This window comes from Oryzias latipes, chromosome 13 (genome assembly GCF_053564925.1).
Source record: "Oryzias latipes strain Hd-rR chromosome 13, Olatipes_Hd-rR_3.1".
Lineage (NCBI taxonomy): Eukaryota > Metazoa > Chordata > Actinopteri > Beloniformes > Adrianichthyidae > Oryzias > Oryzias latipes.
Window position 1 is genome coordinate 24,193,447 of NC_136249.1, and position 27,586 is coordinate 24,221,032.

The 27,586-nt window shown below is 40.5% G+C and overlaps 3 protein-coding genes and 2 non-coding genes across 11 annotated transcripts; 1 reads left to right on the forward strand and 4 right to left on the reverse strand.

The window, feature by feature from the left end:
- Nucleotides 1–304: 304 nt before the first annotated feature.
- Nucleotides 305–7,493, reverse strand: map6b (microtubule-associated protein 6b). 2 transcript variants are annotated; one of them, XM_011482470.4, is made up of 4 exons: nucleotides 6,514–7,448; nucleotides 4,525–4,738; nucleotides 4,227–4,275; nucleotides 305–2,088 (listed from the first exon to the last, which is right to left on the reverse strand). In XM_011482470.4, the coding sequence occupies exons 1-3, from the start codon at nucleotides 7,221–7,223 to the stop codon at nucleotides 4,231–4,233; spliced, it is 969 nt and encodes a 322-aa protein (XP_011480772.1). In that variant the 5' UTR covers nucleotides 7,224–7,448; the 3' UTR covers nucleotides 305–2,088; nucleotides 4,227–4,230. The 2 variants fall into 2 exon arrangements, with proteins under 2 accessions (XP_011480772.1, XP_004075400.1); XM_004075352.4 differs by lacking the exon at nucleotides 4,227–4,275 and having other exon boundaries at nucleotides 6,514–7,493.
- Nucleotides 7,494–7,662: 169 nt separating this feature from the next.
- thap12b (THAP domain containing 12b) lies at nucleotides 7,663–11,834 on the reverse strand. Its single transcript, XM_004075596.5, has 5 exons — nucleotides 11,204–11,834; nucleotides 10,498–10,618; nucleotides 10,288–10,395; nucleotides 10,180–10,216; nucleotides 7,663–10,102 (listed from the first exon to the last, which is right to left on the reverse strand). Exons 1-5 carry the CDS (start codon nucleotides 11,290–11,292, stop codon nucleotides 8,199–8,201), a joined length of 2,259 nt encoding a protein of 752 aa, XP_004075644.1. The 5' UTR covers nucleotides 11,293–11,834; the 3' UTR covers nucleotides 7,663–8,198.
- Nucleotides 11,835–11,847: 13 nt separating this feature from the next.
- trnap-agg (transfer RNA proline (anticodon AGG)) lies at nucleotides 11,848–11,919 on the forward strand. The gene has a single exon. It is a non-coding gene; the product is annotated as a tRNA-Pro (tRNA).
- Nucleotides 11,920–12,162: 243 nt separating this feature from the next.
- trnap-cgg (transfer RNA proline (anticodon CGG)) lies at nucleotides 12,163–12,234 on the reverse strand. The gene has a single exon. It is a non-coding gene; the product is annotated as a tRNA-Pro (tRNA).
- A 129-nt stretch (nucleotides 12,235–12,363) lies between these two features.
- On the reverse strand, nucleotides 12,364–24,247 carry dyrk1ab (dual-specificity tyrosine-(Y)-phosphorylation regulated kinase 1A, b). Of its 6 annotated transcripts, XM_078929364.1 has the most exons (13): nucleotides 23,880–24,142; nucleotides 23,401–23,436; nucleotides 21,632–21,698; nucleotides 20,006–20,202; nucleotides 19,656–19,748; nucleotides 19,151–19,339; nucleotides 18,841–18,988; nucleotides 18,465–18,751; nucleotides 18,193–18,339; nucleotides 17,832–17,972; nucleotides 17,418–17,721; nucleotides 16,540–16,664; nucleotides 12,364–16,295 (listed from the first exon to the last, which is right to left on the reverse strand). In XM_078929364.1, the coding sequence occupies exons 3-13, from the start codon at nucleotides 21,639–21,641 to the stop codon at nucleotides 15,708–15,710; spliced, it is 2,229 nt and encodes a 742-aa protein (XP_078785490.1). In that variant the 5' UTR covers nucleotides 21,642–21,698; nucleotides 23,401–23,436; nucleotides 23,880–24,142; the 3' UTR covers nucleotides 12,364–15,707. The 6 variants fall into 6 exon arrangements, with proteins under 6 accessions (XP_078785490.1, XP_011480769.1, XP_078785492.1 ...); XM_011482467.4 differs by having other exon boundaries at nucleotides 23,401–24,236; XM_078929366.1 differs by lacking the exon at nucleotides 21,632–21,698 and having other exon boundaries at nucleotides 23,880–24,215.
- Between the last annotated feature and the right edge of the window lie 3,339 nt (nucleotides 24,248–27,586).

Sequence of the window (27,586 nt, forward strand, 5' to 3'; positions counted from 1 at the left end):
TTACTTTAACTCCTTTTTTTTAAAAAACGTTTTATTGCTCAGCTTGATAAGAATTTGTGATTTTTATACATTTTTACATGGGACTCTTGGCCAGGGCCCCCTTGAAAAAGAGATCTTTGATTCTCTGAGGGACTTTCTGGTTAAATAAAGGAGAAATAAATAGATAATATCTGGCAACATATACCATATTTTTAATTGAAGGTTTTAAATTTAAATTCCTAAAACGTTGGTGTGTACGTATATCAAACACTTTGAACATCTTTAACATCTGCTGGAAACATAAATAGTAAAAGAAGACACGGGATCTGTTGCATCAGTTTTAATCAGTTCTTTCAAAGCAAGCTGAGAATACAAGCACAAATCACAACATGTCTGCAGTGGTGTTACATCCTCCTTCCTGGCGTGACGCCACACACAGGTCAACTCAGACAGCATTATCGGATGAGAAGGATAGCACCAAGGTGTTGGGAGTGCATAGCAGCACTTCTAGTGGTTGGGTTCGAGTTGGTACGAATAGGCTAACACACAGTCACACACTCGCTGACACACAAAGAGAAGCAGAAACTTAACCCTTGTGCTATCCTAGGCACTTTAACGTTGGGAGTTGGGTCATCTAGACCCCACAAGACAGTCCGGTGAACCTTTTTCTTAAATGATTTGTGATCTTCACTGGTTTCCATGGATTACATGAAATCTTTCCACCTTTATCCACCTTTGTCATGGTAGGGAGAACACGTCAATGTAAGGGTGGGGTCATAGGATAGCACAAGGGTTAAACCAGGATCACGGTTCACACACTATGGACCGCAGAGGTCACCACAACAAGGCTAGGCTGCTGTTGTAGCCATTTAACAACAGGAACGCACAATTTCACACAGCAGCAGCAGTTGTCCTTGCTGAGTCCTGGCTTAGCCTGTATCCTTCAAAACCTGGAGAGATCATCCAGTTCAGAAGAAACATTGTGTGAGTACAGCAGGTTTTCAAATGTTTAGGCTAATGTGTGTCTTAATTTTTTCCCCCTCTTTTTAAAATGACTTATCTTAAAGAGGATGGAGCACGATGCCACATTATATTCACCTTAAATCAGCGACATCAATGAAACCATATTGTCGGTGTCTTCACCTTACAGCTTCAACAGCCACTAGACTATGATTGTGTGTAGCTTTTGGAGTGATCTAAATCTATTCCTACACATGCATTTATCTGAACAGGTCTTTGTCTTTTGATGGCTTCATTTACAAGCTAGAATGAGACCGTGGCATACAGTCGGCTAAAATGCTGCTGCTCAATGAAAAACAAGGTCTGCCATGCAAGCTGTAGCAATTACATTCTAGCTAATTTGGTTCCTTAGCAACCAAACTGATGAAACCAGATACCATCCAGAACGATGCAGTGAAAACCAGGACCGTACAGCAGAGGCACTGTAATTAGAAAAACCATAAAACAGAGATTGCACTCTCATCAGGACCCCGTGTGATACAGCCTCAGAGAAAAAAACAAGCCATAACAAAAAAATAGCATCGCTTTTCATATTGTTGTTTTTTGAAACAATCATCCAAAAGCTCAGTCGTCCTCCATTTAGACAAAAGTAGAAATGCGCTTTCATACTCATGCATTCTGACGGCTCCTTCCAAACTCTAATGTGAAATAAAAAAAAAAATCATGTGCAAAATATGTGCGCAGTATCATAAAGCTGTTTTGTCCACCAAAGTACAAAAAAACTTTCACATGTACCCACACACGCCGTTTAAAGTGTTTGCATCCTTCTAAAAGCTAGACATTGGTGACCAATCAAAGGTGAACTATGCATGACAGACAACAGGTAAAGAGGTAAAACAAAGTCAAGAGATTTGCCTATTTTATAACCTGTCTACAGATGAACCCATCCTACTGCTTTGCTTCCGCCAGTCTATTGCTGATCTCTTTGCTTTTCTTCGTCACGGTTCCTTCGGGTTCTGATGGGCCCGCAGAAGGTTTCTTCTTAGTCGACTGGGAGCTAGCAATCTGCCTCTCTTTAGCTTTCTTTAACATTTTCCCTGTTGTTGTTGGTGCCTTTTTAGGTTTAAGGCGACTCTCTGGTTTATCCACCTGAAAGAGAGGAAACATCATAACTCTAAAAGTAACCTGAAAGGGAAAAGGGACATAACTTGTGTTAGATTGGGAAATGTACAACTGAATTCTTGATTAGATCATGAAAAGATCCTTCCTTAACAAACAAGCTTCAGTAAGTACACTTAGCTTAGCATAAAAGCAAGGAACGGTTCTTTTATTTCAGTTTGGTGTCACTGGAAGGTAAAGCGGTAAGTGATAAATACTTGTTAAAGTTAACCCTGGCTTTCTTTAAGCGCTTACACAGTTTTATCCTAAACTAGGTTACGGTATACCATTAAGACTTGCAAGAAAAAAGGTTTATTGCAGGCCTTCATCCGGCAAATTTCGGAGTGCTAAAACACTGCAGAAATACAAGTATTTTTTTTTATTTTGTTTTGTTTTGCAATACTTAACAGTGTGTGGAAGTTCTCTTTGTTTTTCTGTTTGACGTCACCTTTTCTGACACACCTGTCTTTAGTTGCTATGCAGTAAGGACTTAGTATGACTTTCTCGTCATACTAAACTAAGGCTATGTCCAAATTCCCTTACTGCCCCCTAACTACTTCAAAACATTTTTGTGCCGCACTATCTATCTTTTTTTCTTTTCTTTTTTTTAATACACAATATAACGTCGCTGATTTCCCGGAGTGAAGAACTAATAGGCCTAAGTATGAACATTTTACAAACACCATTTCTAATTCCACTGTGTTCTGATGGGGAAAACTTGGATGGTTTATTAAAAAAATACATTTAAATACATTTTTTTTGGCCAAAAACTGTTCAAACACAAATGCATTGTGGTCTATATTCGCCAATCTACTGAGCATCGCTGCACACTCGTTTTTCGTTGAGACTTCTGCGAAATATTTAGGGGAAACTCGATTTTGGAATTATAGGTTTGGACAGCACTACAAAATGCTGGACGCACTCTATAGTGCACTGTGTATTTTATTTAGCAGATTTATGCTAAGCTATGTTTGTCTATTTCTGCAACCGCATTACATTTACCCAGATAATACTTCAAAAGCTCTGTAGATCCAACTCTTTTTTTTCACAAGAAAACAAATTAACACATTTCCCAAAAACAATTAAAGAAATAACTCTTCTTATTTTGGAGTCATCCCCCCTTCTTAGCATGCATGCATACATACCTGTTTATTCAAATACCTTAAATTAAAAATGACAAATGATACCTTAAGGCAGATGTGTTACTTGCAAACACGTGGTTAGTGCAATGATAAGAAAAAAACACACAAGAAGTGTGTTTGTGCCCTTCTAACAAAAGAATGTGGTTTGTGCAGTTTTTACCATCAATTTACCTTCTGTAAAAGAAAAAATTGGCACACAAGGTATATTAGACTTTTTATAAATGATGTTAGTAATACGCTTTCAAGAATAAACATTCTGGTTCAGCCATTATTATTTGAGGCAGAACTGAGCAGGCTTGCAGTTTGGAATGGTGCATTCAAATGCAATTGGTGAAAACGTGGGTGTGGAGATAAATGTGACCTTTAGCAAGACACCTGGCATGTCACTGTTTTTCAGGAGTTGCCAAAGCAAATATAACACTGATGGAGGGGCTCCCAGGTTTTCAAGTAACTTGGGAGTGCAACAATAAGATTGCACAACATGCTCTATCCCTAACCCTCTAAACAAATGAACCTTACAAAAGTATCTACTGATAATAGTGGCCCATCAATAAATGAGTGCTTCATTTATTCAAATGAGAGTAGGTGTAATGTGGGAAGGCTGTAGACCAAACTTTATCACAATAAATACGGGAAAAAAACTTTAATTTTAAGGCACTGTTTTAAAATTTCAGAGAAACTAAGAGACGTTGTACCGATAAAATTTACATTTTCCCAGAATTTAGTACCAAGATGCACAAACTGGACTAAAGCAAAAAGCACAACATCATCAGCATAAAAACAGAAGGTAATATATAATAAACTGTGAATGCACAATTTTCTTTTTTCAATGCCAAACATCCTGAAACCTAAACCATCAAAGACAGTGTTTGGTGAAGGTAGGTGAGCTCACAGATGCTAAACCTTCTGCATTCGTGTCTGTCCATAATGCACAGTCACGTTAGTTTGGTCAGCCTGCATGCCTTCCAGAAGAAACAGAGAACACACCTGACTACAGCAGGTTAAGAACAGAGCTGCTCTCAGCCTCTGAGAAGTCCTACAAGAACAAGAAAGGAAGTGGCCACATGAACACACCACTGTGCACACACATGATTCAAAGTCTTTCTACACAGAGTTAGTTGTTAAGGAGTTTTAATCGGGATTTATAGACGTTTAACCACAATCATTTGTCTTTAGGTTAGTTTTTTTTGTGCAAAAAACAAGAAGTTAGTTGCAGAAGATCTAGAAAACAGCGAGCTGACTGCACTCAGATTGAAAACTGTGGGGTTCAAAGTGGACCTCTCACCTTGGCGGCCTCCTTTCCAGGCTCGCTGTACAGACTGCGTATCCTCCTGCGTTCCAGCAGCTTGTTATCTGACTCCTTTGGCTTCACCTGCTCCCCCTTGTAGGTGGCACTGTAGCTGGTCTCCAGACTGGTCTCCTCCATGGGCGGCTTATACTGAGACGTGGCTTTGATAGCCTTCACTGGCTTCACGTCTTTGTACGCCTTGAACTCAGTCCTGCAGAAATATAAGTTCGATTCAGGCTGCAGCTGATGATTACTTATTTATAATTCGACACAAACACAAATCAATCAAATGAATCAATAAAACTGGTTGTGTCAGCTTTACAAGGTTTTGTGTTACAGTATTGATAAAAATGCACACTTGGTATAGATTTTACATGTAAATTGGACACCAGAAGCAGCAGCTTCTTCCTTTTATAAGATTTACACTGACAGGAAGTTGGGAAATCGTAAAACAGTAGTTTACGTGTATAATCAAAATAGAGCTTACCAAACATCTATAAATCAATAGAAAAAAAAATTTATTTGAAATTTTATCAACTGATATACACGAGAAACTGCATCTTTTAATAAAAAAAAAAAATTTTTTTCCTGTTTTAAGTTTTTGCACTTGTTGGGAGATAATTTTCTCTCAAGCATTTAATTGCAAATCCCATTTCTACTTCTATGTTTACTATTGAATGTTGTTTTTAAGGATACCAAGTGGCTTTTACTCTCTAATTTCCCCTTGGGGCTGAATAAAGTAATTAATCTACCTCCAAAGTTAACTGTACATTTTTCTTTCTATACTTGCTGCATTGTTTCAGCAAAATAGGACAAACTTCCTTTTCCCCCAAAAATGAATTGGACTCAAATCTGGGTCTTTCGAAGTCAATTAAAAATGCAAAAATATATTATGTTTGAAATAATAAACACAATATTTTAATATCTTACAATGGGAGAATATAAATAACTGTATGATGTGCAGAATTAATAAACTCAATCTTTTAGTTGCTGTTTGTTGTGGCATTTTTTATATGTTGGAATAGGCTTTTCTAGGTCTGGTCAGGTTTCTATTTTTCCTTGTTTTGCATCATAATATCTTCTCCTCGATTGAATCCTTTTAGGCTTTGGGTCTCGAACACTTAAATAGCCAAGTCTGATCGTGTCTCTCCTGATTTAACTATAAGCTTGGTGCAGTTTATCCATGACAGAGGTCTTCTACTGTATTTTAACTTAAATAAAGTGAAGCCAAAAAATGATTTAACCCTTGTGCTATCCTAGGCACTTTAACGTTGGGAGTTGGGTCATCTAGACCCACTAGACAGTGCGCTGAACATTTTTTCTTCAATGATTTGTGATCTTCACTGGTGTCCATGGATTACATGAAATCTTTCCACCTTTATCCACCTTTGTCATGGTAGGGAGAACACGTCAATGGAAGGGTGGGGTCATCTAAGATAGTACAAGGGATAACTCAGAAAGCTGGGATCTTTGAATTCACAGTTTTAATGATTGGACTCGTTTATGGATTATGGAATTTGATTGAATGACCTCAGAAATTACAGTCTGGACATGACTTAAAACAAAAAGTTCCCTTAAATTACTGATTTGTGGCCACAAATGAAAGCATTTTTATGCAAAACTAGTATTGTGTTTGCAAAGATTACTTTTGTGGGCTCAAATTTGTATCTTAGTACTAATTCCTAACACAAAATGCTCATTTGTGCACAAAAATATTATTTTGTGCTCACATAATACTAATGTGTTGACACAAATGAATGATTGGAGGAAACATTTGATGAATTTACATTTTTTATCCAGGGCTCCATAGAATGGATGAGGGGGGGGGGGGGGGGGGGGTCAGTGCTGCTCACATCCTCAGTATCAGTTGACTTTAGGTTGTAACATGAGACTCTGCTATCACGTCTCCTCTATTGGCTGTAGGTGATGGGGCGAAGGTTGATGATCAGTGCGTCCTGCAGGCCCTAATGGGGTGATGATGTTTACCTGTAGCAACTGGAAGTGGACATGACCTCCTTGATCTGTCTGTTGACTGCGTCTGCGGCTGCCCTGCTCTTCCGCAGCTCTGCGCTCGCCTTTGCAGACTCCTGCGGCCCCGGTTTGCCAGCCGCTCTCCTCTCCACAGACTTCTCCCTCTTCGTCACATCCTTCGACTCCTTCTCCTGCATCTTCTCCTCGATCTCGCTCTTCTCCACGCCGCTGTCGGCCTCGGCGGCCGCGTGCTCCTTCTTGCTGCTCCGCTCCGGCGCGGCGGTGGAGCTGGGTTTGGGGATCCACGGGTGGTCGTGCTTCTTCGGGATGGGCCATGGCTTGTAATCCTTTTGGTACTGAGTTTCGTTGTTGAATGGGGATGGCGGGGGTTGGTACTCGTTCCGGGGTTTGCAGCTGGGCTCGGGGCGCACTCCCCACGCCTTGAAGTCTTGGCGCATAACGGACGTAGCGGTGCCGGTTCTCCCCGCTGCGGCACCCGTGGCGGGCGGTGCCCTCGCCGCCTCCTGCTCCTCCGGATGCGGCTGGGTTTCTATGGCGATGGTTCCGACGACCCTCTGCTTGGGCTGCGGGTGGTGGGGCAGGTGGTGCACCTCGGCAGCGTCGGAGTATTTGGTGAAAACCAAAGGCACCGCGATGTCCCCTTTGTCCAGCTCGGTCCAAAAGCGGTTGATGCAGCAAGCGCGCGTGATGCACGGCCACGCCATGGTGACCAACTCTGGAAGGCCTGACTGAGGAAGATGCACGAACAAATCCCCCCACTTACGGTGCTGAGACCCTCCCTCTCCGCGCGCGCCTTTCTTACGTTTGCAGGCGCCCCGCGCGCGTCCAGACCCGCTCCTGCAGCTGCGTTTGACTTCAGTTCAGGACTCTCACGACTGCCGTAGCGCGCACATCGCCGTCTGGCTGTGTCTGAAAGCGGCCCCACCCACGTCCTTGTGATACCCCAGGATCGCACCCCCACCAGCGTCTGTCCAGCAGGGATGATGGCGCACAGCCGATCCATCCCGGAATCAATGTCCCATTTCTGAACAGGATTTATGATATCCTCAAACGTTCTCATTTACATTTATTTATAAAAAAAAGAAAACAATTTACAACTAAGGTCATGTGAGGGCACTGCACCTGAAAAAAACTAAACACAAATGCAATGCTAATGTTTATTTACACAAATGACGCAACAAGTCCATTGAAAAATAGATTGAAAATGCAGGAATGATGTCAACAGAAACCACACTTTTATTTTTCAGTTAAAAAACAAAAGTCGAAGTAAGTGAACAAAAAAGCTGCTTTATCTGATGTTTTCTATCATTTATGACTGTGGCCCGAAGTGAGAAAAGACCTGGATGCTGGTGGAACTGCTCCCTCTACTGCTCCACCCGACTCCTCATTGGTTCACAGTCAGAGACTTTTGCCTCCATCATGAGGTTTGGATTAAGAACAACCAAAAGTCTGTTTAAGAAACAAATCTGATCTAAAAAATGTTACCAACACGCTTTGTTTTAAAGAATGGGTTTCAAACAGCATAAACACATCCTGGCTCAGACTTCTCTGTTTTGATTGTTTAATGTCTTAAAGGCTGCAGATTTGCACCTTTGTTCATTAGAAGCCTTCAGGAACACTTTCGGTTTCTTTAAAATGGTCAGAGGTTGTAGCAGGGACTACTGATCCACAGTTTTCCATCAGTTTGCCGCCGCAGCATCCTCCTCCACAGGTTCTTCCTCTGCGGGTTCCTCCCCCTCTCCCTCATCCTCCGGATAAAGCCTGCAGTATTTGTCCACCATGACGTCCAGGTCGTGCTTGACATGACTGTTGACGTGCAGCATGGCCAGGCTTTTGTGCCAGTTTTTAACAGGCGTGTTGTCGAGATACGCCTGCAGCCGTTTGGTCGCCGTGTCGTCGCTGCCGCTTTCCAGCTTCAGCACGGGCAAGGTGGAGAGCACTTTCAGGAAGGAGTTGACGTTGGGGAAGAACTTGACGTCTGGAAGCTGCAGGGTCTCGTGGATGGTGGTGGGCAGGCGCACCTCCTTGCCGCGGTGTTTCCATTTGATCCTCCAGCAGTGGAGCTCTGCTGGGAGCGTGTCGGGATTCGGCAGGTCGTTGCGGTAAATGTCGGCGTAATTCTCCTCCGTGGTGTTGAACTTCATGTGGCCCATGACGGCTGGGACCAGAGACAGGCACTTGAGAGCTTTGAGGTGCGTGTCAGAGAACATGTCCTCCACCTCTTGCATGATGCCGCGGATCACGGGAATGGTCACGTACTCCTTAAAATACAGCTCTGCTTGGACTTCGCCGGCGTCGATAGATCTCTGCTTCCGGAGGAAGAGCCTCGGGATGGACACGGGGATCTCCATCAGGGACGCCAAGCTTATAGCCTCCTCGTACCAGAATTCGTGGTAGACGTCGATGTTGTCGTTGACCTCGTTCAGGGAATGCAGGACGGCGGTCAAGCTGTTGGCCGCAGAGAACACTTCGAGCGTTTCGCCTTGCAGGTTCCTCCCGAAAGCTCTGGTGAACGTGAGGACGTTTTTCAAGATGACAACTGTAACGATGAACTCAAAGTCGGCGAGGATTTCTGCGATGGAGTAAGCGCTCGCCACAGTGGCGGAGGTGAACAGTCCGTCATCGTTGTCCCGAACGTTATCCATGCACAGCAGCAGCGGCGGCAAGACGTCGAGCAGCACATCAAAAACATTGTGCTGCTCGGCCCAGCGACAGCCACAAGCTTCTTTCAGTGCAGTGGCCTTGTCCTCGTTCTTCTGATGGTGCGTGCTGATGGCTTTCTCCAGCTCCGCCTGAGTTGACGGCGTTTCAAAGAACTTAGTGATCCTCCTCAGAGTTTCCATGACGACCTGGACGTTGGGAAAGGGCAGGTTGTTGGCCAGGTGGATGTTTAGCGCCATGTGAGAACAAGGCACGTGGAGCGCAAACTTGTACTTCTCCATCAGCAGGACCGCCACAGCCTTCATCTTGATGGTGGAGGTTCCGCAGGCTTTGTGCGCCTGACCCCGGCAGTCCTCCATGCTGAGACCCCAGCGCTCCGTCAGCTGGGCCTCCAGCTGCTCCACCAGGCCACACTCGTCCCCATCCCCGAACGGCAAAAAGTCCAATAACTCCTCCCTAATGAGGTTCTGCTGATTCACGTAGCGGAGAAACAGAGGCAGATACTTTTCCTGGGAAAACTCCACAAGCTCCCCTGTGACCAGGGAGAAGAAGCGACTTTCTCTCACCTCCATGAGCATCTCCTCGCGCACTGTGTTCTCGCAAACATCCAGCAGCTGATTCAGCTGGGTTGAAGAGAGGTATTCTGTGTTGACGGCCATCGTACTGAAGCGCTTCCTCAAAGCGGCATCGCCGGCATTCATGGAGTAATCCAGGAGAGCCTGGAAGTTGTTGGGCTTAAATTCAGTCTCTGACACTTTGTCCACTGTTAGAGGGATTCCCTGTTTCCCCAACAACAAGAGAATCTCAAAGGAAGACCTCAGGTAATCTCTGTATTCCTTCTCCTCTGCGGACAGCTGAGGTTCGGCATTGTTTGTGTTTGGGCTCTCTTCTTCTTTTTTGGAAGAACGCTGTTCCGCTGCCACTGAGAGACAAAAAAGAATAGCACACGGAATAAAATACAAGCGCCAACATCTATGAACGAATTCCAATATTACTCACGTCGTCTTTCTTTCATCCTCCTAATATCGTCCTCAGTCTGAAAAAGAGTTAAAGCTGTCAAACTCCCACAGAAAAGTCCCACAGGGGCCAGAAAACCTGTTGTCTTACGAGCTCTTTGATGCGTTTGCGGTGTCTGGTGTGTGGGTTCTTCAGATGGCTCGTTAGATCAAAGATGGTTGGAATTGCTGTGTCCTTCAGCACAGTCCTATACGGACTCTGAAAAGCAAACATTATTAGATCAATCCATCTTTTCTGATTTTAAAAATTCAAACATAGCAGGAAAGAATGAGACAAAAAAATGTATGCGTATTTTCACACCGTTTTGCAGACCATCGCCGGGTCGAAGTGCTTTGCACATAATCTGTAATGTTTATTCAACTGATCTGCAGTTTTGGCTTCCAGATCTGCTCTGCGGCAGTTCTCCACCCAGATCCTGCATCTAGAAAGTAAAAAATGAAAGAAGCCAAATTTAGTTTGATGTGCAAAACTCTTTTAAAAAACAATAAGAAAAAAAGATTGACTGACAAGCAGAAAGAAAATAACCAGAACTTCCTTTAATGTCATTATGATGAAAAACAAAAATTGTGATGCTCTCCAGCCATTTAAAACAAAAAATAGAACATACGTTATAATATATAAATAAACTTCATTGCAGGAAGTTTTGATTTTAAAAAGAAAAGTCTATTATTTGCTTTTTCATATCTCAAATGCGACAATAACAATGCTCAAGAAGTTAAAAAAAAAGTTAAAATGTGTAACAAAATTGATTACTCTTGTATGTTAATGCTAGTAAACAACAAAAAATACAAGAACGACGGGTCCAAATAAAATATATATTTACATATACTAGTGACTGGAGCCCTTTCTCAAACCTAAGTAACATTTAAATAAAGCTTGGCTTCTTTTTTCTTCCATCATCAATAAACAGGGAAATACATAGCATGTTTGGTATCGCTATTACTAACAGGTGTTTTTATTATTTTTTTAATCAAAGGATCTGTTGTTGTGATATTTTCCGCCTTACCTCTCTGGGTCTCTTGGAAAACGGAAAAAAGCCAGATCTGACTGTGTGCTTTTCCGTGTACAGTTTGGGGCCGCGCAAAAATTCGGCATGCTTAAGCTAGGAAGCTAGCTATCATTTGATTTGTTTTGGTCCACGTCGGTGGTTTCGGACTCTAAAACGCCACCTTCATAACAGTAAACTGTTCGGATACGAATTTTGAATATATTCTATGCAACAAAAATGTGAAATAAAATATAAACCACTGTACGGAAAACTACAGAACCTACACAAAGCGGTTGAATTTAGCTCGTATAATTTTCAGAACGGTGTCCCGCCCACGAAGAACCCGATTGGACATCCGTAAACTACAAGTGACACGATTGGTCACATGGATAATTCAAAAAACCAATCAAGTGGCAGTCAGATCTTCTTCTTTGTCCCTTAACAACAGCTTTAAAACAGTACTGCCGCCTACAGACCAAACTGTTGCGATCCCTGGGACACAGCAAAATAATGTAATGAGAGATACAAGGAGAAGAAAATACAAATCCCCAAACAAAAGCTTAGAAGAAATACAGATTTTTCCTCCGTTTATCGCCCAAGCTGTCGTCGTACCCTGGTGGTGGTCTAGATTGAAATCCTCATCTGTTTCACCGAGCTGGCGTGGCTCGTTGGTCTAGGGGTATGATTCTCGCTTAGGGTGCGAGAGGTCCCGGGTTCAAATCCCGGACGAGCCCAACTTTTTTAGGAGTGGAAACGGGGAGACGGACGGAGTAAATTGTTGATCGAACACAAAGTTGTGATCAATTTTGTTCGAGCGTATTTTTCATTCTCCAGTGTTACTAGTCCACGTGTCCGTTAATGACAGAGTAAGAAAATTCTAGTTACCTTTTGTAAAAACGTCAGGATTTATGTATGACTCTTATATTACTAACGAATGAATAAAAACAAAACAGATTTTCAAGAAAAGAATGGGCAATGGGCTCGTCCGGGAGTTGAACCCGGGACCTCTCGCACCCGAAGCGAGAATCATACCCCTAGACCAACGAGCCAAGCCATGAAAACAGGCGCACACTCTGGTCTTGTACTGTACTCACTTGGTCTGTGTCCTATTGTCCTTGGTTTGCTGAGTTCTATGTTTAAGTATTTGTGAATCGTAACAATAACGACACAAACAACAATTCAATTAACTTCTTTTTATATATCATACATAAGACTGTCTTAATATAATACAAAGGGCATTGTCATAAACACAGCAAAGTCTTGACTAGATCTTACAATCTGTGGATACATGGACTTATCCTTTCCCCCATGCTGTTCAATTCTATAGTGCATGTTGCATGTACAAAAGAAAATGTGGAGAAAAAAATGTGAAATTAAAAAGAAAAAATGAAAGGGATAATTCCAAATTAAATAAAAGGACTTCAGCTTCTGTTGGGTGTTAAGATATGTCAACAACTATTTGTGTATAACCTACAAACCGAACAGGCGAATGAAAAATGGAACCTCTTTTCAACCATGTGCTTCTCATATAACCAAAAAGTAAGATTTGTGATGTACATGCACTTACAATATACCCTGTGAAAATTATTAAGGTTTGAAGATCTAGCTTTCCCTGTTTGATTCAAACCCTACCTCATAGTGTTGTCCTGATGTGGTCAAGACAAAGCCTTGCCAAAAGACAAGGTTTTGCCACTAAGAAAACAGGAGTTCCTGCCCACTGAATGGTCACCAATTTGACAAACATAATCAACATACCAGCAGGAGCAAGGTAGTGAGTTCTATACTTCCTTTATTAAAAAAATATAAATATATACATAAATTCTATTTCAACTATTAAAAAGGGGCTGCATTTCATGACAACTGCTCTAAATAAGAAGTCAATCAGTATGATCTGAAATAGGCGCACACTTACCAGTCACTGCAGTCAAATTTTTTTCAGTCTTTATTTTTGGAATGTTTAGTACCAGTATGAGTGTCAGCATTAAAACAACTGACGCGATTTTAAATGCCTCAAATTCAGCAGGGTGTGGTGGGGAGGGGGAGGAAAGAAAAAGGAAAATGATTGCAAATTTTGCAATTTCACCTCGACATCCAGATAAAACCCCAATCTCAAAATAGGTAGCTTTATATTTGGAAAATACCGAGCAGGACTGCATTCGAGGGTTTCTCCTAGAAAATGACAACAGTGTGGACTTGTGCCCTGCCCCTAACTTGCAAGGAGGCTGTGGGCTTTTTTTTTTCTTCCTTCTTCTCCTTCCTTAATTTTAATTTCAAACCCAGCACAATGACCAACAGAAGAAAGAAAGCACTTCAAAATCCCTGACAAAAAAAAAAAAAAAAAAAAGAAAAGAAAAAGAAAACTAAGAAATAATGTTATTTAAAAATCTGGTTATTGACTTATGTTGGAGGACATGCATGTCTGCCGAGACAAAGAAATGTAACTGCGGGGCTGAGAGGAGCCCTTTCCCTTTGAACAGTGCGACAATCATGGGGATCTTCCTGACCGAATCAGAGATCTATCATTCAACACCAGCGGATTTGCCACGATTACCCTGGCAGGACAGAGACAAAGTCTTGCTTCCACTGTAAAAACTAGCCACGTTGATGATGTATGAAAGGCAGCAACACCCTTTGAAATAGTATGATGGGGGCAAAAAGAAATTGAAATACACAAAAAAAAAAAGGGAAAAAAAAGACAGAAATAGAACACGTTGTTAGTCTCCTTTTTTTTTAAACCATCAGCTTCTATCTCGCTACTCCGGAGCCTGCAGAGTAACTACCAAATTTTCTAACATACTGAGGGTTTTTAAAAGACTCCCAAAAAATAATCTACCAATTTATATGGAAACAGTTTTGGTACAATGTTGCAAAGAAGTCTGGCCAGAATACAACAAATAGCAAACGGTCTCCACAACGATTCTCCAGTTCTGCTAAAAGTAACATATTGTAGCTGTTGGTGTTGACGTTTAAAAGAAGGTCTTAATAAAGTTTGCGTCAAAGTGGTGAACTGCTACATTATTGGTTACAGACACCTATATGCTATAAAACAACTGCTTTGGTATAAAAACATATCCAAAGGGAAAATAAATTCTTGTAAAATTCACAGCATAATTTGAGGAGAAAAAAGGCAGTCACTTAAATCGTCTTTTTTTGTTGTTGTTTTTTTCTTCAGTTTCCATGTTTTTGGATGGAGAGACTTGTGCAGGTGGTTCAGATGAGAAACTACATGCAAAAAAGGGAAGAAGTAAAATAACCAAAATAAAAGTATTTCCAAAAAAAAAAAATTAAAAAAGAAAGAAAAGATTGTGGGATAGATAGTTCTTTTTCTATGAAAAATCCTTAAACCAGTGAATTTTTGAAGGAAGTGATGTTTAGGAGGTTGTCATGTACAATAAAACCCTGTTGTGTGGGGCCCTGCTGAAGACGAAATCTTTGTCGAGAAAGGCCTCAAAAATCACAATTTTTTATTAACCTTTTCTACATTTGTTTTTTTTTTTTTAATTTCCTTAAGAATTAAGGGCTGTCTAGAGAGAAAAATAGAGAAAAGCCATCTTAATTCAAATGATAATGTCCAGCTCCATCCCATTCCAAGTCCATGAGTCATAAGGCCAAAGGGTTATCTAGAACCAGCCGCTGACTGTCTTCCTCTCACTGGGCCGGATCTTTTCACCTTCCGTGCCCATCGCTGCTCTCGCCTGTGCCGGGCCCGGTTGCAGCTCGCAGGACTACAAGGCGTCTGGGCCTGAGGGCTGGTGCCTCTCCTTCGACCCCCCCACCCCCACCCCTCGATAAATCGGTGTCCACCCATTGGGGGGGGGGGGTGTTCCCCCACCCCACCTCCACCTGGTCAGCGCACGCACAGGGAGGGACTCCATTGCGAAGTGTTCCCCCTTTCACAGAGACACACCAAACCGACCGACAAGAAATATCACCGCAAACGTTTCCCCCTTGTTGTCAAGCTACAGGATTTACAAGCAGCTTTGATGTGGAATTTCACTTAAAAAAAAAAAGAAAAGTAAATTAACTTTTTTTAAAAAAGGGCAGAAATAATGAACCAGTGAAACAGTAACATCCGGCGGTCCGCGCTTTGAAAGCGACCGAGGACGCCCAGCATTTCGCCACCAACAGCTAGCTGCAAGACAGCTCCAGACTTCTCCTCCGAAATGCATCTTAGAAGGTTTTTGCCACATAATACCATAAGGTGATAACTTGGTGCTTACATGAAACTGGTGAAATGGTAAGATGGATGTTTTGATTTCACTATGGTTATTCCGCAGTATTATTTTGTGCCTAATGATTGCAAAAGAAAAATCGATGAAAATTACATATATACTTTTTAACAAAGGTTTTTTTTTGTCGTTTTGTTGTTTTTTTTTTCCTCTGTAGTAGCGGTTCAGTGATATCTCCCTTCTGACGTGAGCAGCTTTTGTCAACACACCTTGTAGTAAAAAACACCACCTTAAAAATGACGCACAGGGGGTGGGGGGTGGGGGTGGGGACACACAGCCAAATGTCAGTGCAGTCACGAGCTGGCCATAGAACTCTGCTGCACACATACTCCAGTCATTGGAGACTCCTCCCGGTCCATGCCCTGCCTCATACCCAGGTGGCCTTCTGCTAGGTAGTGGGCAGGCCCCGTATTCGTGCCCATGGAGAATGCAGGGTGTGCTGCCATGCCAGTCTCCTGCCGCGGGTTCGAGAAGGCACCTAGTCCCATGCTCAGCCCACCATTCTGACCAAAGTCAAGGGCTCCAGCAGGCAAATGGCGAAGCTGGTAGGCCTGGTTGCCATGGTTCCCAGTGGAAGAGGACGATGTAGAGGAAGAGGAGGCAGAGGAAGACAGGGAGGTCATGGACAGATGGCCATGAACCACCTCCATGGAGTCCTGTGTCGAGGAGCTGTGTGTCGGGGAGGTGTAGTGGCGTGGACGTGGACGAGTGGCCATCATTTGCCCGTGGTGGTGATGACTATGAGAGTGGGGATGCAGGGCCTTGGGGTGCTGAGGGGGAACATGGAAGGTGGTCTCCTGGACTGGGTGAGTTTCCCCAGTGACCGACTCTGGTCCGACGCCCCCTCCCCACACCAGTGGGGGCGGGTAAGGCTGTCTTGCCTGTTGTTGTCGAGAAAACGTTGGTGTTATTTGCAGGCAAAGCCTTTCAACATCAAACTTTGAGATGGATGCATTTACACAATCTTATTTACCAACACTTGAACGTTTCATGAAATAAAAGCTGCTCATCACTAAAGAAAATGTAGAGTTGGAACCATTACTGAAGCTACACCTCGTGTCATTTCCCTCCAAAATAAATCTTTGAAGCCTCACATCCAATGGTCTTTGGAGCTAGCAGGTTTACCTGTGGACAGAGGCTGTCACCATCCATGGCAGGCATCGTCGTGCCAAAGTGTCCTCCACTGTGCAAGTGGTGATGTGTAGGGTCAGATCTCGCTCTGCCACTGGTACTTGTCCCAGACGATCCTCCTGTGTGTTCAAATACACAACATAAGGTCAGCCCCAACTAAAGCGCTTCCATCAGAAACACACTGTCGCTCTTCTTTATATTCATGTCTTTAGCAGTTAGAGGTCTTATTTCCCCATAAGATCACCAGTAGTAATGCTAAAGATAATACATTAGGATCCGGCAGGCATGCATGCGGTTTGTGTATCTGTGTGAGTGTAAGAAAATCTTAAAATCAATGCGCTGCACCCAAACTTACAACCCTTTTATCACTTGAAAAACAATCAGAAAATACCCTTACATAGCCCTAAATACATCAAAGTATTGCATAAAGGTTATTATGTAAGCAACATCAACACACTTAGATTTTCCTGATACCTAAAGCCAACATACAACCAGAAAAATGCAGGCTTTAAATAATAAATTAGAATTTCATCAAAAGTTGCTTTATTTCAGTAATTCTATTCAAAAAAGGAACTCGCACAGGTTTGTCACAAACACGACATAATTTAGCTGTTTATTTTGCTTGATCATAACACGTAGTCAATACAAACAACAAATTCCAAATCTCAGAAAATTGGAATATTCTATTATTGGCATGTCAAACTCTAAAAGATTGTTTTGAATCGCCTGCAATGGTTTCCTAAGCCTTTCTCACTATGCATCAATATAACAAAATAAAATAATAGTAACTGTTTACTAACCTTCTGGCTTATTGAAATACATCTTTTTGTGTCATCATAGTGCAGCTTTAAGAACCTTTAGATGGACTTTACCTGAACTGGAGGAGGTGCTGGAGGTGGTTCCTGACGACTGGGATTGCTCTAATGCGGGGCTTGTCGACACACTACTACTTGTATTGGTCCCCTCGTCCGCAGTCTTCTTGAAGAAGCTGTGCTGTAGGGCATAGTACGGCTGGATGCGGCTCTTGGGGTCATAGTCCAACATCCGGAGGATCAGGTCCTTGAACTTCAAGTAGTCAGCAACAGCGTGGCCAGACTCCCCTGCCCGTCGGCCACCAGGACCGCCCGTCTCCACACCTAAGATGGAGTGGAGCTTCCGCGAAGCTGGAGGCTTATACTACAAAGAAACCAAAGACATGTAAAGCTTTTTAATGTGCATATCAAGACATCAAACAAGACAGTTCCGTCATCAGCACCCATCAGTTGGCGTTAAAGCTGTCAACTCACCCTTTTGCCATCTTTGGTCTTCTTAACACTCCATGTACCATCTGAAAGCTTCTCAAAGAACTTCCTGGCTTTTGGGGCTAGGTCCATTATGTGATTGGGTGGGATGCCAAGAACCTCGACTATTTTGTTCATCTGGTCCACCTGAAGAAACCAAATGCATCTTTTAATAAGTATTTGCACTCATTATAAATGAGGGTAAATGTCAAAATGCTTCTAAGCTCTTGTAGGAACACACCACGGCTTACAAATCCAGTTTTAAGGGTACTTTTTTATTGAAGAACTACAAACAAGGTGACTTTTCGATATTCCTGTTATCAATAAGCTCCACATATGTCTTTGATATTTTTATCATGTTTTATACCTCATTGGCTCCACTAAATAGAGGCTCTCCGGTATGCATCTCTACCAAGATGCAACCCAAGGACCACATGTCGATGGCCAGGTCATAGGGCATTCCCAGCAACACTTCTGGAGAACGGTAGAAGCGACTCTGGATATACTGGTATATCTACAAACACAAAGCGTGGGAAGTGAGGGTGACTGTAAAGCGCATTGCTTTTGTTGAAAATTGCAAACCATTTCTCACAAACACACATAGACTGTATAGCAGATGAAATATATGATGGTAGATACCCTTTGTCCCAGTTGGCATGAACTGCCAAAGTCCACTATTTTGATGGCACTCCTCTTGGGGTTACAAAGGAGGATGTTCTCGGGCTTCAGGTCACAGTGGATGATGCTGAGCTCGGGGGTGGCCAGGAAGAGTAGTGCCGTGCATAGCTGCTGGGCAAACTTCCGGGTGAGATTGAGTGAGACGCCGCGGAAGTTGGTATTTCGAAGCAGGTCGTATAAATTATATGACAGCATTTCAAACACGAGGCAGAGATGGTTACGGAACATGAAGTGACGTTTCAGGTGGACTGCAAAGAAACAAAAATTGGACGCGTTAGTCGCTGACACTGCAAGCCGTTGGATTTGTTCTGTATGTGGGACATCAAAAGTAAATTACCAATATAGTATTTCATCTCCGTATCATGTTTGTTCATAAGCTCCAGAAGGCGCACTTCAATCTGGGCTTGATTAAGGAAAGCTTTCTTGTTCTTAATGATCTTAATGGCAACCCATTCTTGCTCTACTCGGTCATAAGCTTTCACAACCTGAGAATTGAACAAAACCAGTATTAAATATGTTAAAAGTATTATATCTGAAGCACATTTGTTACACTAAACATCAAGATTTAAAACCAAAAAAAGGAAGGTCAGAAAGCTGGAACCCCTTAGAAGTGGACAAATAACAGACTGTCAGTTTTAATTCCTCACCTGTCCGAATGATCCTTTTCCTATTAAGGAATCGATCTCATAGCGGTCCATCCACTTCTCCCCATTCTTGACGATGTAGTCATAGTTATCATCGTCATAGCCATCATTGAAAACCTTCCTCTCCTTTTTGTGACTGGAGTCTTCACCCTGACCCTGTTGGTGCCGCCGCTTCTTTTTTGCATAATAAACCTGAAAAAGAAAAAAAGAAAATTGAATGCATTTCAGAAAAGCACATGCAGAGATTTCTTCAGGAAATGTTAAATGTTCCTTTGGATTTTGCTCCAACAAATTAGGTTTTTCATGTATAAAATTCCTGTTTTTTTAAATGAATAATAATGTTTTTTTCTTATAAATTAAAAATATCTATCTTTATGAACAACAAATTCATAAAATAATAAAGACTACCAATTTAAAAAAAAAGAATGTTGAAATAGCAAACATCTTAAAACAAGGGGAAAACAAATGTCAAAGAATGATTTGAACTTTTACTAAAGCAAAGCCTCACCTCATTGATGTGTTTGTATGTTTTGATAAGGTCGATGGAGAGCTTCCTCAGGGGAGCTGAAGTTGGGTCACGAAAGCACTGGGGCATGTGCCTCTGAAATAAAAGTACAACAACATTTTACAAACAAACAAAAGAAACACAACTTTAGAAGTAAAAAGTTCCTCTTACAGGGTTTGTGTTTAAACTTCAAAGCTGTTAACACAATGTGACACAATTACACAGAAAGACATTTGACATGCAGCTACTCTGCCTAGTGATACTTGTTTAAAAAAAGGGAGCAAACTTTTGTGTGCAATTAAGTTTAGCTATTCCTGTAAATCCTAAAAGGGCAGTGGGAAGGGTGATTGTACCTGATTGGCAGTGAGCTGTGGTGTCTGGTCGCTGTACGGTAAAACCGTAACAGATTGGTCAGTGGTTGGCTGGTGGCGGTCACTGTACTGCTGGTGCGTATGGGGCATTGGAGCAGCCATCTGAAGACCAGCAGTGTGTAAAGAAAAAGAGGGCGCAAGCCGGACGGACGAAGGTTTGCATGCTGAAGTCTCTCCTCCTAAAAAGGAAATTAAAGTTCCCTTTAAAGTCATTGAACAGAGAAACATACAAAAGTGAAAAAGGAAAATAAAAGAGGTCATCAGAGATTTAACGCTACAAAGAAAGCCAGCAAGATGTATTATGTTATTTACAGGTAAAACAATATAATAAAGAAACATTATTTGTTGTTTAGATTTACAAAAAAAACTTCAGCTTAGTTTAAGATGAAAAGAAATTATCTATAGGAATTTATAAATGCAAATTAACAGCATTATTTACATTTGTGTTAATAATCAATCTCAAATGATGATAAACACCAACAAAAACAGCAAAATCTAGTAAATTAAAGAATTAAATGTCAGGTTTATACACAGTGCTATGTTAAACATGTACACGTTAAACAATGCAATCAAAGGACAACCCCAAAAAAATCAAAACACAGCAGAAATATGTCAACCTTTGTGAGGAAAAGGGGAAAAAACAGCCAGTTTAACAGTGAAAAGGGGTGAGAATACAGCATCTCCACACTGTACGGTGAATCATCCTTCATTTTAAGCCAGAAGGAATCAAAAAATTATTAAATAGCATGTTCAGCTATCAGCATCTCTCACCAGACAACACAATTCACCAGTGCTACACAGTAACCACTATTCAGAATCCCAGCAACAGCACCTAATTAGCATAGCCTATCACCACAGAGATACAGCGTGATTTGGCAAGCCCATCAACGCACAGACCAATCACAACGCAGTATGCAAATAGCCTACTTTTGTTGCCAGGGCAGAGCTGCTCCCATTTTCCAATGAGAAAACAAGAAATAAACAAGAAATAAAATTGAACTTTGGCACACTTAGACGTTGCTTTCAACACAAGAGCCTGACAGCAAAATAGCTGCACAGCCTAAAACCTGCACTTCATATGAGAGCATAAGAAAGCTGACCCAGCTTTAGAAAAGTAAAGAAATACCCGTCCACTGACAGAAATAAAAGGAGCTGTAAGATGAGCAGAGAGCAACACTATATTTGAGGTGCTATAAGGCGCTACGTATTTGACTTATTTTCTTATAAAATTTAAACACATAAGTGGGAGTCCTTTCACTTCTATTTTAGATATAGAGGTTATATTTAAACCTAAAAAAATTGGGGCTTTCTTTTATTTTTATTTGTAGAATTTCTAGTGCCCTTTAAGGCTCAAAAAGCAGCATTTTTTTTAACTGTACAAAAAGTGTGTTTATTTATTAATAAAGTAGCATAGCTATTTAAAAAATAAACTAAATAATCCTGATGGTCTCAATTATATGTTAGATCTTTATCTTCTAAAGGGAGACAAAAATTTGGAGAGGATAGATGCCAGATTGAATAAAACTGTAAGCGGAGGACAGAAGAAAGCCAAAAAATATTAAAGTCCCCCACCAAAGATGTGGTGGAGGAAAGTATACAGCAGCTAACCTGGATGCATCTTCTGCAAAATTTCATATCATCCTGGAAGGAGAGTCCAGCAGCAAACCACAACCCACTACAAGGAACAAAAAGACATTATTATAAGTTTACATTTTTGGTGGCTACTGAACTTTACTAGTAACTTGAGAAGAAGTGAATGACAGGACCGCTTGGGAGAGGGCCATCCAAAACTTTGCAAAGTCATCAGGGGTTAGCTGCATTTTAGGAATTCATATTTATAATAGGACAAAATCATCCATTGTGACTTTTAATTTTTAGAAATGATTACAATCAGTATGACCACCAAGTTCAATAGTAAAAAAAAAAAAAGCATCTAAATCTTCAAACTGAGCTCATCAGAAAATAGTTATGACACTAAATTAAATCAGGTTGGATATTTTTGTGGTTCCCTGAACTTATCAGGCAATAAACTATTTAAATTGTCACCTATATGGGAAGTTTTAAATACTTTTGAGAAGGAAAAAAGAAAGATGCATAAACAAAATCAAACACAGACACATTCTATTTACCTTTCTAAAATTAACAAAGAGCTGAAAGTTTGATTTTAGAACACTGATTAAACATTAAAGACAAATAAAATACTTTCTTAATTCAATGTGGACAAATAAATATAATTTTCTTAAACAAGTGAAGCCGATAAAGCATTTTGAAAGCAGTCCCGTCGCTGCTTCGGCGTCTTTTAAACGTCTTACTATTCTTTAGGTTCAGGACTAAGAGACTGAACAGTTCCTTCAGTAGCTGTGCTCATGATGCCATCAACGGGCTTAATAAAGCATGAATATAATAACAGTTAGCTTATATTCGGAGCGGTATAACATCACAAGTGATTGTTAAAGACCTATGGATCAAACCGGTGTGTCATCTTCTCACGCCCAACTGCTTAGATCCATTCCAAAGCGGAATCAGACGAAACCCATCTCTAAACAATTAAAAGCCCATCGTTAATCCAAACAGACGCTTTTCCCGAGAAATTCTTTACTTACAGATGATACGATAAATCTCGTCATGGCTGGAATTTGAGAGGCATGTTCAGAGTTAACGTCCGTTCTCTCTTTGTATCGCTAATGTAGGACTCCAAATCCCGGTGAGGATGACAAACGTTTATGGGCTTGCATTACAGTTAGCTGTCCGACTAGCTAACGTGCTCGTCGTTCCCCTGAAACTGCGGGATAGGCGAGCAGGTCTCTCACCACCAGCCCACCGTTAGCTAGTGACGCTGTGTGGAGCCAGCGGATTGTGGGGCCCATTCAAACTGGTTCGTCAACAAGTCAGCGTTAACCATTAGCCACGTTAGCCGAATAAGCTACCAAGCCAGGTTAGCCTCTGAGCACTGAAGCTCAAACCGCCCCCTTGTATTAATGTAATTACCCACCGCACTGACAGTAAGTCAAATCGGAGGCGGAACGTAACAGGGTCTCAATCATACAATGACAGTGTCTGATATAGCAAAGTTAGCAAAAACGTTAACACTGTGCAGACATGACTTCCATTGACTGCTACACATCATTTACAGCCGACATCAAGACTAAATCCGCCCAGCGTTAAAATCCGTCCACTGACCTACTGACTGGAGGCGAACGTTAACGCTGGCTTTACAGGAAAAAATGTTAGCTAGCCGCCACACCAGCTACCATCCTTGTCTACCGCGTCCATCATTGTTAACTATTCCCTCTGCAGAGTGAAAAAAATCCGCCGAAAGATGTAGTATCCACGCCATGAAACGATCATGCGCAACAGAACAGTTTGCGATTACTCACCTCTGATGGCACGATCTTCATTTAAAGTCCAATAACCTGTAAGATGAGGAAACTTATCCAGCTTGAGATTCTCCCCTCCCTGCACGGTTAGCGAGTAAATCCAATCTCTGTACTCAGATCGGCAAGCTCTAAAATAACCCGTCAGTCACATCTGGTATGCACTTCATGGCTCAAGCTTTAATGCGCAACATCCAAGGCCGAAATAACTTCAGCAAATGTTAATATTACCCGATGACAAGCAACATGCTAAGCAGCACGCATAAGTCAGTAGCTAACCTTAGCGAGCTGGCTAGCTGGATGACAAAATGAGCGCAGCTAACGTTAGCTACCTGCCCTGGTTGGCCTCAAGCTAACTATTCTAGCAACCGCTAAACAAACGTTATGCCAAATTCCGATTTAACGCTATCTTTACAAAATTCACATCGGTCGCTTCGACTAGTGCGACAATACAATTATATCCAGATCATGAAAACACAAACCATAAGCCGCGTCCTCTGATAATTTTGGTTAGGAATTTTGAGTCAATTTTCACAAAATGGCGCGCGGTCCAAACCTGCGCAGTGAACCGGCCCGGTGGACCAGAGACACGGACAACTGAGTTAGTGCGGCGCCGCCTAATTATTTCAGCTCAATTAAAACATCGGCCTCTTGACTTTCTTGATCCGATCCACTGTGCGCATTTCAACATCCAAAAACGTCAAACATATATCTTCTGACAGCATTATTCCGGCGGGAAGGGAGAACATTTGAAAAGACTGAGCAGAGGAAAAAAAAAACCTCCTGACAAAATGGCGATGCTCTAGCTTGTTCCCATGGCAACTGTCAATCAAAAAAAATGGAAGTACCCGGATGCACCAATGACGAATAAAATCTGAACTGACCAGAGTTCTACACATGTAGCTCGCTTGGTGAACCAGACAACATATTTTGTTAGATATTGTGTCTAGCCATGGCTTTATATATATATGTGAATTTTTCTTTGTATAGTCGTTTTTGTGCTGTTGCTGTGTCATACCCTGTTTGCTACCTCTTCAACCTCATATCTATCTATCTATCTATCTATCTATCTATCTATCTATCTATCTATCTATCTATCTATCTATCTATCTATCTATCTATCTATCTATCTATCTATCTATCTATCTATCTATCTATCTATGTATCTATCTATCTATCTATCTATCTATCTATCTATCTATCTATCTATCTATCTATCTATCTATCTATCTATCTATGTATCTATCTATCTATCTATCTATCTATCTATGTATCTATCTATCTATCTATCTATCTATCTATCTATCTATCTATCTATCTATCTATCTATCTATCTATCTATCTATCTATCTATCTATCTATCTATCTATCTATCTATCTATCTATCTATGTATCACAATTTTGTCAGAAATAGTCTACATTAATTTAGAAAATTTTAAAATATAAGGCTCTATTTTGTTATCTGTTTACAAATCACAATTGTATAAAACTAGTGATACCCATATAATTAAAGATTAATATCCTTTAAACTTTGAAAAGGTTTTAAAAAAACAACCTTATCCTTGTAAGTTTGAGTTATGCTGCAACAATAATCAAATGCTGCTTTTAAAAAGAAATTCCAGTTGCATGCAGTAGATTAGTACTGGCCACATTGCAGGAGATGTATGGGTGTTAACTTGTCACTGAACCAATTAATGCTGAATCAGTAGTTGGGTTAAGCATGTTCATTGTGTAAAAATTTGTGGTTGTAAAATTGTACAGTGCTAACAGTCCATGGTGAATTATTTTAAGGCCTTTTCATGCCCATATGCAAAAACTGGAATATAAATGTTAAAAAAAATTCTAACTTTTTTTTTAACGGATTTATAGTTTTTAATACTGTTAAATTTTAGACTTTAACCATCATGAAAGCCTGAGATGGAATATGATAAATTCTGCCTGTATTTCTCAGCTTTACTTGGTTAGACTTAAGTGAAATACCCTTGATTTTTATTACAGCTAGCAACCAAATCAGACAATAACAGCATTTCAGGGACACAAACTTCCTTGTTCATATTTTATATTGTGAAGCTAATTTGTAACTGACTTGTCGCAGAGAGGCGACTGGCATTGTTTCATAGTACAGTACACTTAACAATCAGATTGGTCAATCTATGCGCTACAGAGTCCAGAGCTCATGAACCCTGCTAATATTCAATTATTATTATTGTTATCTGTTGGTGCAAATTTTGATTGGTGTGTTGTGAAATGTGTGTTTAAATGACTGAAGATGCTTCTCAGCTGTCATGAGTCAGCTGAACTGGTGATTTGAGACCTTGTCCTAAGTGTACATTTAGGTTAAAGAAGATAGAACCAAACAAATGGAAAAGGGTCAGTAAATATGCAACATTCAGACTTAGCTAAATGCGGCTACATCAATGGTTATAAGCAAATTTGATACTAATTTCATTAATCCATTAATTTTCTGTCCATACAACTAAAAGTTTGATACAATAGTTTGTTACCTTTTTGTGTGTTGGACTGAAATAACCTTTATCCTGAGGGGCTGCTTACATTTATAAACAGCCACAAATTCAAGAGGAGAAACAATTACTTCTTTTAAGAATTCACTTTTTTCATACAAAGAAAATATAATTGATAGAGATATACTTGTTGCACATTTGAATTTGTGACTGTATTATCAGCAGTGAAGAAGGATTTTGGGACGTTGTAGGCTGCTGAATAAAAATATATTTAAAAAAAGACTTTTAAAAAATACTTTAAAATAAAAATGAAACTTTAAATGTTTTTCTAAAAAATGTCAAATTTTGTGCTTTACATTCCTTCTTTATCTTCTTAACTTTCTCTGCCCAGGTGTGTGCATGTTCTCAGAGCCTGACTGGTTTTACCTGCCTGTAAGACAACCTGTTGCATCTCTGGGGGACACTTCAGCATTAAACAGAGTTTTGCATACAAAAATGAATAAATAAATAAATAAATAAATAAATAAATAAATAAATAAATAAACTGGTTTATCTTTGTATTACTCCTAATATCTGCAACTTTTCCAGCCAATCAAAAGCAAAGTCTTGCAATACAGTAACTTCAACATTTCTTTTTTTGCTGGGTCAGTCCAGTTCATTAATCTTTTATTTATAAAATGTTTCACATTTAGAAGGATAAAATGTTTTAGTAAACTCATCGACGCGTTATAACATTTAGTAACTTTTTTTTGTATCAGAACCAATCATTTATGTGCAAATAAAAAACATTTCATGGGTCTCTGCAGCTTTATTGGATCAATATTATTTATGGTACATGAAACATATCACTCAATAGTCTGGTTGGAGTTGGATCTAGAGGAGAAATTGATACATGACAGGAAGATTCAATTCATTTCAATTTTATTTATTTAGCTCAATATTACAACAACAGTCATCTCAATGGGCTTCATACCGGTAATTGTATAATAAACATTAAATCATAAAGAAGATGAAGTCATACAATTCAATAGGTATTGGCTAAACTAAACTAAACAGACTAAACTAAACTGGGCATCCCTGTCCTTAGACCCTCCTTCTCGGTTTGTTATTAAGATGGTAGCTTAACAGATCAAAATGGACATCAAAGCAGTTTAGGTTCAAGAATAATTTTTGAAGCTTTGATTCCCAAGAAAGTTTCATTTACAGTTTGAAAGTTACCTGAGTTCAATATTTTATTTGTAAATAAAATCAGTCAAAGGCGGCTGAGAAGAATAAAAAATAATTCAACAGATCTGTGATTTTCAATTTGTCTGGGTGAAGTTCTGTAATACTGTATTTTTTCCCCCTAGATTCATATACTAACTGACTCAAATAGATCTATACGTAGAAGATCAATGCTCGCTTTAATGTTGTTTTGATTTTTCTTTTGACAAAAGATAACATTTACAATTGATGACTATCACAAATGGCTTATTCTGTTGCAGGACCTTGACATACCTGTCCAAACCACAGTTTTACATTATATCATGTTCTTGTAAATGAGCTAAGTTGGGTTAAACCGAAATAACACTCCATCATATCTCTAGGAATTTGGATCGTTGCCTGGCTGTGTGACAAAAGTAGAGATGAAAGCTACCTCTAACCTGCCCATCATTCACGCTTTTGACCATCTGGATGGAATCTGGGGGCCAGTCATAATCCTGCTCAAAACAATCAATGCAGGTAGA